Source organism: Mus caroli, unplaced genomic scaffold, assembly GCF_978045245.1.
Source record: "Mus caroli unplaced genomic scaffold, Mus_caroli_1 scaffold_3, whole genome shotgun sequence".
NCBI lineage: Eukaryota > Metazoa > Chordata > Mammalia > Rodentia > Muridae > Mus > Mus caroli.
The window spans coordinates 96,727,131-96,744,013 of NW_028227258.1; the positions used below are offsets into that span (position 1 = coordinate 96,727,131).

General features: G+C 40.3%; 1 protein-coding gene across 2 annotated transcripts in view; it reads right to left on the reverse strand.

The window, feature by feature from the left end:
- The window catches only part of Lekr1 (leucine, glutamate and lysine rich 1), a 186,797-nt gene that overhangs the window by 23,745 nt on the left and 146,169 nt on the right, over positions 1-16,883 (reverse strand). For both annotated transcript variants that reach the window (XR_003836153.2, XM_029474779.1), the window contains exon 10: positions 12,269-12,362. Coding sequence is in view for 1 of the 2 variants with exons in the window: in XM_029474779.1 (XP_029330639.1) it covers positions 12,269-12,362 (94 nt within the window). In the remaining variant the exon portion in view is untranslated. The remainder of the gene's footprint in view (positions 1-12,268; positions 12,363-16,883) is intronic.

Genomic DNA, 16,883 nt, shown 5'->3' on the forward strand with positions numbered 1-16,883 from the left:
CACAACTTTATAGGAAGCCCTTTGGATTACATAATGTGAGCAAGGAGACTCGCCCCTGGCTCAGTAGGATTTACAGCCTGGAGGACAGAACTGCAAAAGTGTAGACACAACAAGAGGAGATATTCTGTCTCTCTCAAAACGCAGTTCTCCATTGTTTGGGGACAGGTTACTAGTGACCTTGAGGGGAAAGAGCACTCGCTGAAGGTCAGACGCGCATGACTGCCTGCCTCCAGGTGGACAACTCCCAGGTAAGAGTCTCAACAATGGCCCTAAAGACTATTTCTCCCTCACTTTCCCTACGTCTGCACACAGAACAGCATATTCCCAGCTATTCCCTCCCCTCCACACCAAACAAAATAAATCTTTGGCCCATTCTCCTATGCCTCTCTTTCCACTACACTAATTCTCCTGAAAAAAAGGCCATTCTCCAATCCATGTTCTGTATGACATAGCATTCTTCACAAAGTATAAGTTATTTTACAATGGTTTATTAATGGTTTCTCCACGCATTAATTTTAAAAAAAAGTCCCAAAACTTCTCATATGAACTTTTTACTAGGCTACCACCAGCCTACAGGGCACCTTTGTGTGGACTGACGGGAACTCCTTTCCTTAAGTGATAAAAATTCCACACTGGGTGTGCTTGTTAAGCACGTGCAGGCTGGACTCCCGCTCTCTTTTCCCTGGCCAGGACTCTGCTAGATGCAGCCTGAACTCTGTATCTTTTGGCTTTTCCATCCTGACTCCCAGTGCTTTAACCATTGACTACTGTGCTTCAGCAAGTTTGGGTGGGGATGGAGAAGCCAACAACTGGTGAGGAAGAGAGTGAGAAGTTCCAGGCAGAACTTAAAGCATTAACAGTTTATAAGTTGCTCAGACACTGGTGTTTTGTTGTGTTTGGGTTTTGGGATTTTTTTTTTTTTTTTTTTTTAGTATGTGCTGATGAAGCAAGCACTTTTTTGTTTGTTTGTTTGTTTGTTTGTTTGTAAGCAACCTGGCTCCTTTATTGCCCAATGTTTTTCTTTCTCCCTCTTTATCTTTCTCCATGCTCCTTCTCCTTTTCCCTTCCCACTCTTCTCCAATTTTTGCACTGGGGCTGGGGGTTGAATCTATGACTCCATGTGAGTTACAAAGAGCTCTGCCACTAAACTGCATCTTCAGCACTTTAAACAACTTTGGAGTACTCTGGGACAAAAGATGTGCCAAGGCATTTAAGTACCAAGTGGTAAATTGAAAAAGAACTGGTATGGTTGATGGGTAGATACCAGAAATTATGTTAGGACAGACTGTATCTTGTACATTTACATAAAGTATGTGGGGCAGGATAAACAACAAACTAGATGAAGGGGCTTAGGAAGAGCCTTTAAAAGATGGAGTTCCTTAATTCTGTTCATGGACAAGGGGTTCCTTAGGAGATGAGTGGGTCCCACCCAAGTGTAGATGAGATACAGAGCTGGTGCAGGAAGGAGAGGGTGAGGTGGCCAGCCCCTTAGTGAGCAGAGGGCTCCGTCATGTCTCAGCACGTGGGGCCTCTCACCTTAGGGCTATTACAGGAAAGGGAGGACAGAAAGAAAGGACTAAAGGGGGGAGTGGAAAAGAGGAAGAGTGGCCGAGCAGTGCCAGTTTGCTTTCAGTGTGCACAAACTGAGAAAGACAAGGAAAGTGATTCTCTTCTGGTGGAATCTCCAAAACTCGAGGGAAGCTGTGACCGGGTGTCATCATAGCACAAGGCTACCAATTCTGTCATGAGAAGAATATGGTCACAGTGAATTACTTAACTATATTACTTACTTACCATTGAGAAGATGAAGTCAGGCAAGTGTCTGCTTATGATTTTATATAAATGAACAGAGTTGCTTAGAAGGCAAGACAAGCTTTGTACAAATTAAATTATTTGGCTGATGGTGCTCAGATAAAGCACAAACTACTTTATATGGAATAACTAAGTTATTTTAGCAATTGTGGGGAAACAGACTTCTTTTTAAAAAGCATAACTATTATGCAAGCTCAGAAATTTCACAAAGTAAACCCTGGGTATAACGCCCAGGCTTTAATTTTGTTTTTCATTCATCTGTGTCCTTTCCTGGTACAACCCCATCCTTGCTAGTGGCTTCTGAGGAACTCCAGAACACTCTAGACGTTCTCCTGGAATTCCTTTTGTGTTTGTTACTGAAACACATTATTGGTATTTTGTAACAATCTGTATCTAATATTGATGTACAAAGTACTATCGTTTCACTATTAGTGAAACGATTTCTAAGTGGATTTCACAGAATTTCTAAGTGGAAATTCTGTGGCTGACTCTGTTACTCTGCCATCCACAGAGGCAATTCCCATGGGAGGATATAACTAACGGTTATTCACCATTACCTTTCAAACCAGTTAGAATTTCAGATGCTAAACCAGGAGTCAGACCAATCATTTCATTGTGAAAATATAACTTCCAAAAATAAAGTGTTGCACTACTTTCCAAGTATTCAGATCAAATACTGTTTGGAGCCATCGTTTCCCATTGTTTAGACCGAGGAGGAGGCTCGGAGGGAGCATGACCTGCCATAATGAAACCCATTATTTTGCATACTAGTAAAAAAAAATGGTAAACGGAGAAAAGCAAGTGAAACAGCTTCAAGGAGCTTAAGCAATCCACCAAGATGATCACCAGCACAGAGGGCAGGTATGTACACCACTGTTCCTGGACTCAATGGCTCCAGGGCCTTGGTTCTTCCATAAAGTCTGTCTTTCCACATCCTACACAGCACAGCCATTAAGGACATGGATTCAATGTTTTGTTTTGTTTTGTTTTTTGTTTCAATAAATGACTCATTTAATTTCAATGTGGTCAGAGAAAATACTTTGTATGTCTTAATTCCTTTAAAATGTGTAACACAAACTATGGTCCATTTTTTGATAAATGCTTCATGTGTACATGAGAAGAATGTGTATAGTATTAGGTAGTAGAGGCACTACACATGTCTTGTCTCAAGTTTGTTATTAGTATTACTAGTTACTTCAGTGTAGCTTTTAAAAATGAATTAATATGCAATTTCCAAACTATTTATTCTTTCTGGTTTTTGGTTGTTTTTAAATTTGTATAAATCATTTTATATTATTAAGAGAAAGATGCTAACTTCTAAACTGTGCATCTCATTTTCTCCTTATAGTTCTACCAGGTTTTGCTTCATGTATTTATATATTGTATATATAATTTTATATGTAATTTTATATATACTGTGTGACTGTGTGTGGTATATATGTGCACCCATGAAAACACATGCAGAAGCCAGAGAGAGACGTTGAGTGTCCTGCTCTCCATCTTATTCCCTTGATGCAGGACCCTTCAATGAATTTGGAGCTACGATGGCAGCACCAAACTGAAGCAAATACCTGTCTCTATTTCCCACACAGTGAGAAGCCATGCATAGCTTTTAACATGGGTACTAGGAATTTAAACTCATTTGAGCATTTAGGATTATTATGTCCTTTTACTAAAAAGACCCTTTATTATTATGAAATGATTTTTGTCCCTGGTAATATCTTTTGTGGATCAAATGCAGGCTCTTGGTCTTTCTAGGTAAGTGCTCTACTACTGAGCGGTACCCCTAGTCTTCTGATGTTTGTCTTTTTAAAAATAATTTTTAAATGTAAATACAAAAAATCAAAGCTGGCTAAAACAATACTGAATAATAAAAGAAGTTCAGGAGATATCACAATTCCCAATTTTAAGTTGTACTACAGAGCTATAGTAACAAAAACAACATGATATTGGCATAAAACCAGACATGTCAACAAAATAGAATCGAAGATCTGGACATAAATCCATACATCTATGGACACATGAGTTTTGGCAGAGAAGCCAGATACACACATTGGGAAAGGCCAGCATCTTCAACAAATGGTGCTGGTCAAACTGGGACACTACATGTAAAAGAATTCAAATAGATCCATACTTACTACCATGCACAAAACTCAACACTAAATGGACCAAAGACCTCAACACAAAACCAGATACACTGAACCTGATAGAAGAACAGAAGAGAAAGTGGAAAATAGCTTTGAATTCACTAGAACAGGAAAAGCCTTTCTGAACAGGATATCATTAACATAGGCACTTACATCAATAATTAACAAATGGAACCTCATTAAACTGAGACGCTTCGGCAAAGGACACTCATCCAGACAAAGTGGCTGCCTACAGAATGGGAAAAGATTCTTTACCAGTATACATCACATAGATGGTTAACTAATATCCAAAATATATACAGCATTAAAAAAACTAGATATCAAGAAAACAAGTAACCCACTTAAAAAATGGGGCAGAGATCTAAACAGAATTCTCAAAAGAGGAATTTCAAATGGCTGAGAAATATAACAACCTTGGCCATCAGGAAAATGCAAATCAAAACCACTTTGAAAATTTATTTTATACCTGTCAGGATGGATAAGATCAATAGAACAAGTGACAGTTCATGCTGGTGAGGATATGGAGTAAAGAAACACTACCTCCATTTCTGGTGGGAGTGCAAACTCATACAGGCACTGTAGAAATCAGTGTGGTGGTTTCTTAGGAAGATGGGACTCAATCTATCTTAAGACCCAGCTACACAACTCCTGGGCATATACCCAAAGGATGCTTCCTCCTGCCACACAGACAAATCAGCCATATTCATTGTTGCTATATTTGTAATAGTCAGAAATTAAAAACAACCTAGATGCTCCTCAACAGAAGAATGGATAAAAAATGTGGTACCTTAACACAACAGAGTAATTGTAAATTCTCAAGTAAATAGAACTAGAAAAAAAATCATCCTTAGTGAGGTATCCCAGACCCAGAAAGGCAAACATGGTATGTATTCACTCAGATGTGGATATTATCTACTAAGTCAATGATAACAAACTACAATCTGTAGACCCAAGAAACTAGATATAGAGTAAGGGACTGGGGGCGGGGAAGGTAGCTCTCATTAGAAAGGAGAAGTAGAATGGATGTGCAGGAGGGGCTGGGAAGAGTGGAGATGAAGGAGGGAATATGGTTAGAGACAGATAAACTAAGGTGCATTTGAGGGGTAGTATGGAAACTTAATGGAGGGGAAGCTTCCTAAAATGTAGACTTATATGAAGGTGATTTAACTAAAATCACCAAATAGTGTGTGTGGGTGTCGGGGGGAACAAGAGTCACAACTGACCATCTCTTGCCACCAAATGAATCTTCTGGTTACAGGACTGGGTTACAGCTAATTGAGTTGTTGGCCAAAAGGGTCCCATGGAACTGATAAACAAAGGCTGTTGCCAAGACTATAGGTTGCTCTCCACAAATTGATGGCCACGCTCTATTGTTGAAGACAACACATACAATTCTTTGAGCATGGAGAAGTTGACCTGGTGCCTACTTAGAACCTTCACTCGTACATTCTAGCATCTTTGGTACAGGAAGGAGCTCTGTTCACTACCAAAAGAGAAACATAAAAATCAACCCTGTCGCCAACCCTTAGATTGACAATGGTGCCCTGCCTGTAAGATGTGCTAGTGCAATGGTGGCACAATGCTTGTGTGACTAACTAACTGCCACCATCCGTGTTCAGTTGTTATGGAGAGACACCAAGGTGAAGGCCACTCTTATAACAGGAAGCATTTGGTTGGGCCTTGCTTACAGTTTCAAAGGCTTCGTCCATTTGTCATCAGAGTGGGAAGGCAGCAAGCAGGCAGACTGGTGCTGAAAAAGAGGCTTGAGAGTTCTACACCGGCTCGGCAGGCAGCTGAAAGAAAGCCACGAGACCCAGTATGGGCTTCTGAAACCCAAAGCCTATCCCCAGCGATGCTCTTCCTCTAATAAGGCCACACCTATTCCTATAAGGCCACACCTCTTAATTCTTTAAAATAATACCATTCCCTGCTGTCCAGGCATTCAAATATGAGTCTGTGGGAGCCATTTTTATTCAAACTACCACATCTGATTTGACTTAAGGCCCACTCCCCGAGATGGAACTCATGTCCAGTACTGCCAGGGTGACCAAAAGCCTGACACAAGACAGCTCAGGGACATAGGCTAAACTAAAACCAACTGTAGTGATAACAACGACTCCTAATGCCAGAGTCCTAGATCAACACCTTGCTCGGTTATCATCAGAGGAGCTTCCTCCTGCAGCAGCTGGAGACAAAGTGTACAGAGACCCACAGCTGGGCATTATGCAGAGGAGAGACCTTGTAACACTAGGTCCTAAATGGGATGGCCCTAGCAAATCCCTCTCCTCAGGGCTCCCGGAACCCTCAGGAAGATGAGGTGGAAAGAGTGTAAGAGCCAGAGGGCACAGAGGATACCAGGAAAATAAGTCCTTCTTAATCAACATGAGCAAAGCTCAGATGAACTCACAGAGGCTGAGAAAGCATGCGCAGGTCTTGCCCTGCACAGGTCCTCCAGCTTAGTGTTGTTATTGGATTCCTGAAGAGCTGAACTTAGTAGAGCTCTGATTTTGGGGTCTCTCTTGGGCTCTTTTCCTTTTGTTTGTTTGTTTTGTCTAATTCCAAAGAGTTAGTTTTTGTTTTATATATCATATTGCATTATACTCTCGTAGACGCCTGTTTTACTAATGAGAGTGAGAAAGGGATCACATCTGGATGGGAAGTGGGGAGAAACTGGGAGGAGTAGAGGGAAGGGAACTGTAATTAATCCATACTGTGTAAGAAAAAAATTATTTTATTTTTAATTATGTATATGTGTCTGCATGTGGGGTTGTCTGCATAAACATGAAAGCCTGCAGAGGCCACAGACATCCGATCCGATGGTGGTGAGCAGCCAATCACTGGTGCTGGGAACTGAACTTGGGCCCTCTATAAGAGTGGCACATAATCTTTACCTCTCTCCATCTGTCCAGCCTCTTGATAGAAAGAAAGAAAGAAAGAAAGAAAGAAAGAAAGAAAGAAAGAAAGAAAGAAAGGAAGGAAGGAAGGAAGGAAGGAAGGAAGGAAGAAAGAAAGAAAGAAAGAAAGAAAGAAAGAAAGAAAGAAAGAAAGAAAGAAAGGAAGAAAGAAAGAAAAGAAGAAAGAAAGAAAGAAAGAAAGAGGAAGAAAGGAAGAAAGAAAGAAAGAAAAGAAGAAAGAAAGAAAGAAAAAGAAAAAGAGAGGAAGGAAGAAAGAAATAGAGAGAGAGAGAGAGAGAGAGAGAAAGAGAAAGTTTTTTTGTTTTTTGTTTTTTGTTTCTATTTTTGAGAATTTGGATTACAATGCCCTTTGGTGTGTTTGCTTTCTTGTGCTTGTGGTTTGTTCAGCTTTGTAAATCTATTTCCATTTAACTCATCAACATTTCACCATCATCTATTCAGATACTTGTGTCTCCACTCTCTTCCCTGACCTTCAGGGATTCTAACTGCATGTGTCAGCACACCTGGGCTCCTCTCACAGCCCCACCCCACCGACACTCTGTTTTTTTCTTTCTGAGACTTTAAAAGAAAATCTTGCTTTAATAGAAAAGTGTTTCCCTCTGTTCCCTGTGTTTTTAGGTGCCCTGTACTTGTCCTGTCCGACGTCTCACTTTCTATTCATTCAATACTCCTGTCTGACTGCTCTTACAGCTCTCAGTTTACATCCTGTTTATAGCCTGCATGACTAAACTTAAACACGATAAACTAACTTAACATGATAAAATTTTCCTTTACTTCTTGGACATGGCAAACACTCACATCAACTGTGTTAACGTTATCTTCTAATCTTAGCATCTTTGTCTTCCTGAGTCATTTAAAATATTTATTTTTATGTTATGGCTATAGTGTTGTACTGCACTATGTCAGTGTATCATGTAAGTACAGTACCCATAGATGCCGGAAGAAAGCATCCAATCCCTTGGTACAGAGTTACAGACAGCTGTGAGCTACCATGTGGGCGCTGGGAACTGAACCTGGGTCCTCCGGGAGACTGGGCCAACTCTGCAGCCCATCTCAGTTGATGTCTTTAGTCGCTGACTTTTCTTTTCATTATGAGTTCTATTCTTCTAGTTCTTTCTGTGTATGGAAACTATGGATTAGACACCAGGCACTGTGACTTTGACCTTGGTAACTGCTTGTGCTGCTTGTGCTCATTTCTGTTTGTCTTCCCGAATCTGGATGTTAGTATTCCTGTGAATATGTGTAGATCTACTTGGGGAATGGCAGCATGTCTTAGAGTCAACTTACTTTAGGTCTTCCTTTTGACATTTGTTAGGATCAGACTATCACTGAATCCAGGCCTAACAATGTCTAATAATAGAATGCCAGCTATGGAAAAGCCTTCTGCGTGTCCTGTAGATTACAGGTTTTCTGGTCTGTCTGGTGAAAAGAGGCTAAGGCCTGGTTGTATGTGAGTGTTCAGTTCTTTATTTCTCTCAGATTGGCCTTCCCTGGCTAAAGCTTGCCCACACGAACGCTCTAGACCACTCACCCACACTCCTCCTCTTTAGAATGTTCTTCTGCAACACTACTTTGAGAGTTGTTGCTACTTTAATCTCCGTGGACTCCTCAGTTCAAAGCAAATGCCAAGCCTAACCTGTTCCCAGTCTCCTGTGTCACAGCATGCAGACTGTCATAGTCCATAGTCACAGGACTGTCACCAGCATCCTGTCACTGTTTTCTGTTTTGTGACCCCCTCTGGGGCTTTATTTGTTCAGATGGAAGAGTAAATCTGATCACTGTGACTGTACCCTGGTGAAATGCAGATGTCCCAGACTTTGCACTTAACACTGGAAGACACAGCTAACGTCAGCTCATGTCCTTGCTCTATAGCCTTGATACATACATTACAGGACTTCTCCCAGACTTGTTTATTTTTCATCTGTAAAACTGGAACAATGGTGTCATAAAACTTACAATTATAAAACTTACACTTATAAAAAGCACTACGCACAAAGCCCGGTGTACATTAAACACTCTAAGAATGGGGACCATTTCGTCATCTGGATTAATGGCTTGTATCAGACATTCCTTGCAGATGATTCTAGATCTAAAATGTTTAGATTTTTATTAAGTCAATCATTAAAATTACATAAAATAATTTTAAAAATTAAACTATGCCCTCAATATTTTAGTCATGTTTATTAGGTAAATTAAAGGTGACATTATATATAAATAACTTCACCCTTGTCAAACTTTGCATTTTGTGCATTGATAGCACATTACGACACATTAGCAATCATCAGGACACCCGGACTGTCTATTGGGAGTTTGTTTGTATGCTTTCTAATTTGGAATTTCTTATCTCACTATTTGTTTGCTTGTTGAGCAGGGTCCCACTACATATCCCTGGCTGACCTGGAACTCATCTGTGTAGGCCATACCTGCGGCAAATTCACAGAGGTTCTCCTGCTTCTAGCTCTCCAGTGTTGGATTAAAGATGTGAGCCATCAACCTGGCAAATTTGAAATTGATTAGTTCTTGAAGTCAAGTTTACTCCACTGTCAATCTGGTTATTCTAGCCAGGAAATAAGGCTTTTATTTGTTTTCAAAAAGTGTACATACTAAAAATGAGGTCATTAATACACTCCCAAAATGTTTCTAGACTGTAACATGTTAATGATAATCTAAGAAAATATTTGGTTGTAATTTGACTCCCATACTGAAAAGTGAGTGTCAACAAGTGAGATGAATTAGTTACACAATTATTCAAGCTGCAAGAGGGTTTTTTTCATAACAAAATTTTAAATGAATAGTAACAATATTGTGCATTTGGAACCAATTTTAAAGGTTCATCCTGCCCATTAATTTGCTTTCTTTGTATCCAAGCAATAGTTAAAATAAACAAAAATTCATGACAATCGGTAAACAGTTATTTTAAAATGTGCCTGCTTTGTTGCATAGCAACTATTGATCCTATTATGTGTTTTTTACATACTCTAAAATAATTAAGCATGGGCACAAATTGCTTTCTACTTTTTAAAAACATTAAAAGCATTTAAGATATTAAGTTTATTCTAATTTGTGTGTTACACATTTGTAAAGAGAACATTTCATTCCTACGCAGGCAGAGGCACAGTGACCCACGAGAGATGACAATGTCATGCGAGTGGCTCTCCTTTCTCCTGAGAAGACTTTGAAGGAACTTTTTATTCACAGTCTTAATAGCTAACACAGTCAAGGCGTTCTTATTTTTCTCTGGTTTTACTGGTCTGATCATGATTTCCTGCTGGTTAAACAGTAAAATTTATTATGAAGTGATGTTTCCCCAACTTTATACAATAGGAGATTATACACACCAGAGGACATCTATGAGGTCGGCGACACGTACTAGAGAAAGTAAGCACTGAGGAGGAGCCATCTTGGTAGTGCACTGGATTCTTTTCACTAACTTTGTACAAAGTGAGAGCAGTGAATTTTTAATATCAGATGCTAGCATTTCTTAGTCTCTGAGCAAGACTAGAATGGTCCATAAAGACTCTTCTTCAATAGAATGCACCCAAAAGACCCCAGTTGGGCGTGAGCAGGGAAAGCGTCTCAGGGAAGACAGGAACATTCACTCCATCAGACCCTAGGGGCTGGAGAAAATGGCCGCCATCTCTCTAGCCTGGTTCACTCTATCACCACAGTCTGAGGTTAGGCAATCTCATAACAAATATCCACAAACCACTTTCCAAAGAGCTGCTTTCATCTCAAAGACTCATGATCATGACAGACTATTTTTCCAGGCCTTCACCACAGTGCCCAAACTACTCTAACTTCTGGTTATTAAAGTGCCCCCTGTTTTGGACAGTTTGGTTGATAGTTTGGGTGGTGCTGGAATGGAACCCAAGGCTTTTTATGTGCTCTAAGGTCATCTTTTTGAGTATTAAGACATTCGAACGATAAGGCTCAGGAGGATGAATAAGAGCAGACCAGCTAATTAACTAGACAAAGAATCACCAAAAACTCTAAGTGGGAGCTTTACATGAGAAGGAATAGGTCTACTGTATGAAGTCAGACTGACACACAGCAACTCCAGCCCATAGTCTCAAATTTTACTCCCACCTATGTACAACTATACTGAACAGTGATTTTTCTTCCTCACACAGGCTCTCTTCAGTCCAGGCTGGCCTCAGAGTCTTTGTGTGTCAGCCTTAACATTGGGGTTAACAGGTGTGTTAATACCATGACCAGATGGTCATTTTATAGTTATAATCTGACTAACGACAAAGGAGAAAGTATTGATTCATAGCAAGCAAGTACTGGTTGAGAGAGTCTGATAACAAGAAATGGAACTGACAAATTTAGATTCCAGCAGAGCCATTAACAGTGTGTAAGGGGTTTCAATATTCAGGGTGGCACAGGGAGGCACTATAAGAGAAGGCAACAGCTGGAAAGTGGCTGAGGTTACAAGCAAAGGATCCAGTCCCCAAGAAGAATCTAATAGGTGAACAAATTATGACGAGTACAACTACACCACCTGAATTTCAGCAGAAAGCTCCAGTTATGGAGAAAGTGTAAGCCATAGGAAATCACTGTACGTGTAGTTCTCAGGCAGGGCTTGGCTTAGCATGTTCATGGCCTTGGGTTCCAAACCCAACACTACCCCAGTTTGCTGCAACAAACGATACAGCTGAGGGAGACAGCTGTGCTGCATACAGACGCAGCTGGAGCGAAAGTGGGAAGGCTCAGGCTCTGTGTGCAGGTCGGTTCCCATAGGTCAGTGAGGGGAACTGAAGCTTGTTGCCAGGAAGGCTCTGTGCTGCTGAGAAAGGAACTAACTGCTTAAAGAGTCCGACTTGTGATATTTAGACATATTTAAGTCATTCTTTGTTGACATCTTGAAAAATATAGCAAATTCCAAAGATGACAGTGGAGTGTTTTCATGCTCCGAGAGAAAACAGTTCTTAGTAGTAGAAAGAGAAATATTTGTTCATTTAACTTTACCAGAGTAAGATGGTCAAAATTTCATAACTAATAATTTACAATCATCTCTATTCTCTATCTTAGAAGCAAAGAAATTAGAGTTACTAGTATATCTATGGTTTAACAAATACGATTAAATTTAGGTTCTGATACTTGCTAGAAAAAAGTAAATATTTAAAGATTAAAATGTATTCTGCATAAGAACCAGGAAATATCCTAAGATTATAGGATTACAAAATCTATTTTTCCATTTTCCCTTTTTACTTCTTACCACATTCTAATATTTTGGAAAGTACATATATCTTAAGCATATTTGGAGTTGGACATTTCCAGACGGAAACAAAAGAATTCGCCAAAGCAAAGACACCTATCTGGAATAGTCTTCAGGCAGATGGATACAATGTTTCAAAAGCAAGCCAGACACATGCAGACGAGCCACAGCCTTACCTTCTCCCTCCAGCTGTCATCGCTCAGCAGCTTCTGTCTCAGGGTTTCCTGCAGCTGCTCGATGCTTTTCTGATGAGAAACCAGCATCAATTCCCTGAAAACCACAAACCCGACAGATGAGTTGGGACTCAGCCCTCAGGATCCTCCAAAGTTGCAATTCCGGCTCCTCGGATGGTATTCCTTCACAACATAATATGCTTACTCTTTAACAACATAGATATTGCTTCGGAGTGAAAGCCCAGTCACCTTTGACGGGTCATTCCCTTGCTCTGTCACATCCATTTAAGAGCAGTTGGCCAGAAGTCAAGGGCCGAGGAGATACCCAGTGGGTAAAGTGTTTGCCATACAAGAGTGAGAAGCTAAGTTTAGAGCCTCAGAGCCCACAAGAATCCAGGTGTGGTAGCAGGCTTCTGTAATATCAGAGCTCCTACAGCTAGATGGGAAGCTGAGACATGGGAATCCCAGAAGCTCTTAAACCTGCTAGTCTCATATACACTGTGGTAAACAGAGGGCACTGCCTCAGAAGTAGAAGGTGAGGTTCAATACCTGAGGCTGTCCTCTATATATGTGCAATGGCATGTGCATGCCCACATTCACACACACACACACACACACACACACACACACACACACACACAAACCTCCCACCATGTACACAAGATTTTTAAAAGCCTCAAAGTCATATCAAGTATCTTTTTCAATCATATTGCAATAAAACCAGAAATCAGTAAGAAAAATTTCAACGCTATACATGCAAGTGAATGTTAAATAACTTATTCTGGAGCAACCAATGATCAAGAAATTAATTTTTTCTTGAAACAAATGAAAGTGGAGGCACATACATCAAAACTCTGTGACAGGGCAAAAAGAATCAAGAGTCAAGTTCACTATAGTCAATAGCCAGGTGACAGACACAGAAAAGCTCAAATATGCAACTCATGGCTATATGTCAAATAACAAATGAGAAGAAGCCAAACCCAAAATTAGAGGAAGGAAAGAGAACACATTTCAGATCATAAGAAAATGAAATAGGTAATAATAAATGCAGTTATAGTTTGTTTTCTGTTGCTATGATGAGGACCATAAGTCAGAGTAACCTGTGGGGGAAGGGTTTACTTGATACATATGCCCTAATCACAGTCCATCACTGAGCAAAGCCAGGGCAGGAACTCAAGCAGAATAGGAACTGGAGGCAGAAACTGAAGCCAAGACCTTGGAGGAAGGCTGGTTCCTCTTGTGTTCCTTATGGACTGGTCAGTTTTCTTCCTTACACAACCAGTCTCATTACTCCCGGAAATACACTGCATATACCAATAACTAAGCTAGAAAATGCGAGCCTTGGTTTAGCACAGCTGCAGGCACTACCATCTGCAGGGCTGTGCACAGCTCCAAGGAGTCTGGAAGACTCACAGAGGCTCTGAGGGGAGATGCTGCCATGGAGGATTAGCCTGCAGAGTGCTTGGTATCTCTGGAACAACTTAAAAAAAAATAGAAGGAAGACTTATGGGAAGATGCCTTTTAAAGGTGGTTTCATGGAATTGGGGGAAAAAAGTGGTGGAAGGGGTGACATGTACAGCCGAGAAGTGGAACTAGAGACACGGTGGCAACAGGTGAGGGTGCACTGCACAGTGGGAGCAGAGCCATGGTAGGAGCATAGGGGGAGGGGAGAGCACAGGGCAGTGCTGCTGCACACACAGTTCTCATGCTTGGGGTACCTGCACAACAGCTGGTGTCAAGGGCAGTGTGGTGTACAGCAGCCTGAAGCTCGCACAGGTCCTGCTCCTGATTCTGAACACTAAGATATTCAAGATGAAGACTGGTTTATTTTCTGAATTAAGTCTCCTCAAAGACCTCTATGGTTCATGCTGCGGCAGAAGCCATGCTGATGTCTGTAGTTCATGTTGATACCAGAGGACCATGCTGCTGCTGGAGGCCATGCTACATATGGTCTGTGCAACACAAATTGGACTTGGTGTATTTTGGGGTGGGGGTGGGCATAAGGGTGGGAAAGTGGACTTGGGAGGAATGGGAAGTGAGTGTGATCAGGGTGCATTGTATGAAATTCTCAAATAATTAAGAAAAATATTATGTTGGGGGAAAAAAGAAAACGTTTCACAGACTTGATTATAGGCCAATATGATAGAGACATTTTTGTTTGTTTTTTTTTTTTTTTTCAATTGAGGTTTCCTTTTCTTGGATGACCTGATTGTGTGTCAGGTTGACAAAAATTAATCATCACAAATGCAAAAAAATCAAAGTATGAACATCTGGGGGCTGTTAAACATGTACTGCTTATACAGAAGCCCCGAGCTGGCTCTAAAATCAACATAAGGTGCCTCACAACTGCCTGTAACTACAGCTGCATAATATTCAATGTCTGGCTCTGCTCCCCCATGAGGGCCTTTGACTTAAGTGTACACCCCTACCCACCCTATGTACACATAGGAAAGACTTTTTTTAAAATATGAGATATGACCATATGTGGTAGCATGATCTTTTAATCCTAACAGAGGCAGATGAATTTCTGTGAGGTTGAGGCCAGCCTTGCTACATAGCAAGTTCCAGGACAGCAGCTAGGGCTACATAGTGAGTCCCTAACAAAACAAAAAACAAAAATCAAAACAAAACAAAAAGAATTCAGAGAAGAAAAGAAACATCACAATGGTTAACACAGAAACTGATAATTTCCTGAACTCGCACGCTTTCCAGAGGCTGAACCAGGATGTAGAAGAAAACCAAAGAGAACAATAACAGGTAATGAAACTGAATCTGTGATTTAAAAACCAAGTCTTCCATCAAAGAAAAGCCCAGGACAAGATGACTGCAGTGCTTAATTCTACCAAACATTTAAAGCAGAACTTATGTCAGGTTCTTCTAACACTACCCCACAAAATTCAATATGAGGGCAGTCCCTGATGCCAGCCTTATCCCACTGTTACCACAACCACACAAGAACACCTCAGTTGTAATAGGTTGATAACCCTGATGAACACAGATACAAAAATCCTCAATAAAACATTAGCAAAATTTAAGAAGATTAGCATTACCCATAATAGGTAAACATGTATAAATCAATAAGCAAAATAAAGCACACCATCAAAAGGAAGGACAAAAGCTATTTTATCACCTCAATTCATGAAAATGCCTTGGACAAAATTTAACACTCAACCCTGAACAACTTAGGTGTAGAAGGAACATACATATACTTCAACAGAATACAGTAAGCCAGCATCTAATCTTGTACTGCATAAGAAAAAGCTGAGAACATTCTCCCATAATATCCAGAGCAAGACCACCAGTTGTATTCAGCATAGCACTGAAAGCCCCAGGCAGAGCAATCAAGCAAAGGAGAGAAAGGAAGGCATCTCAACTGGAAACGAGGATGTGAAATTGTCGCGATTTGCAGATGGTATGCTCTTATACAGAAGAAAAAATCAAAACTGGGACTCCACCAAACACCTACAGAGATTAATACACAAATTTAGGAAACATTATAGGATGCATTACAGAAAACATTTGCAGGATACAAAATGTAAAAATGACTGCTGTTAAACACCAATAGTAAATTATCTAAAATAGAAACCAAGAAAGTAATCCCATTTTTTCAGTAACTATGAAAAATAAAACATCTAACTAAAAGGGTGAAAGATCTCCACACTGAAACTATATAAAATTGAATTTAAAAAATTGAAGAGAACACACAAATTGAAATACATTCTGTGTTTATAAATTAGATGAATCAATACTATTAAAATGTACATATTGCCAAACACTGTTTATAGAGTCATTATAATCCCTACCAAAGACATACTTCAGAGAACCAAGGAAAACAATCCTAAAAGTTCTCTGGACCACATGCATGTGTGCATATGCACACACACACACACACACACACGCACACGCACACGCACACGCACACGCACACACACATACATGCACACTCACATACGCCCGTGTACATGCACACACATATGTGTACCTACAAGAGCATTAATAGACAAACCAGTGTTTACCAAAGGGAAGAAAAGCAGGGAATTATGCTAAATAATTTCAAAATAATCAAACAGGAGGAAACTGGCAGGACAGACACAAGCACCATTGGGATAGGACAGGGAATGGGTGTGTGAGTCCACACTATGACCACGTACTTCTAACAAACACTCAGCGTGCAGGAAAGGAAGGGCAGTTACTTCAATAAATAATGATCAGAAAATTGAGTAGACAGAGAATGAAATTAGATTCCTTAACTGACCAGATGCCAAATCAAACTAAAAGAGAATTAAAGGCTCACAGGTAAGACCTGAAAAAATGAGGCTCCTGGAAGAGACTATGGAGGAGACTAGGCATCTGAATGGGCAAGGTGTTTTTTAGAGAAGACATAAAAATCACAGCAAACAGAAGCATAAATCGACAAATGTGATCATGACAAAGCAAAAACCTTGTGCAGAGCAAAGGAAGCAGCCATCGGGCTGAGGAGGCAAGCTGCCACATGGGAGGCCATACTGGTAAACCACACAGCTTAACAAGGAGTCAACATCCAAATATAAGAAATTCAAATAACAGCAAAATCCTAATACGATGCACAGTAAACCTCTCTGAAGAGAAGACAGGTAAA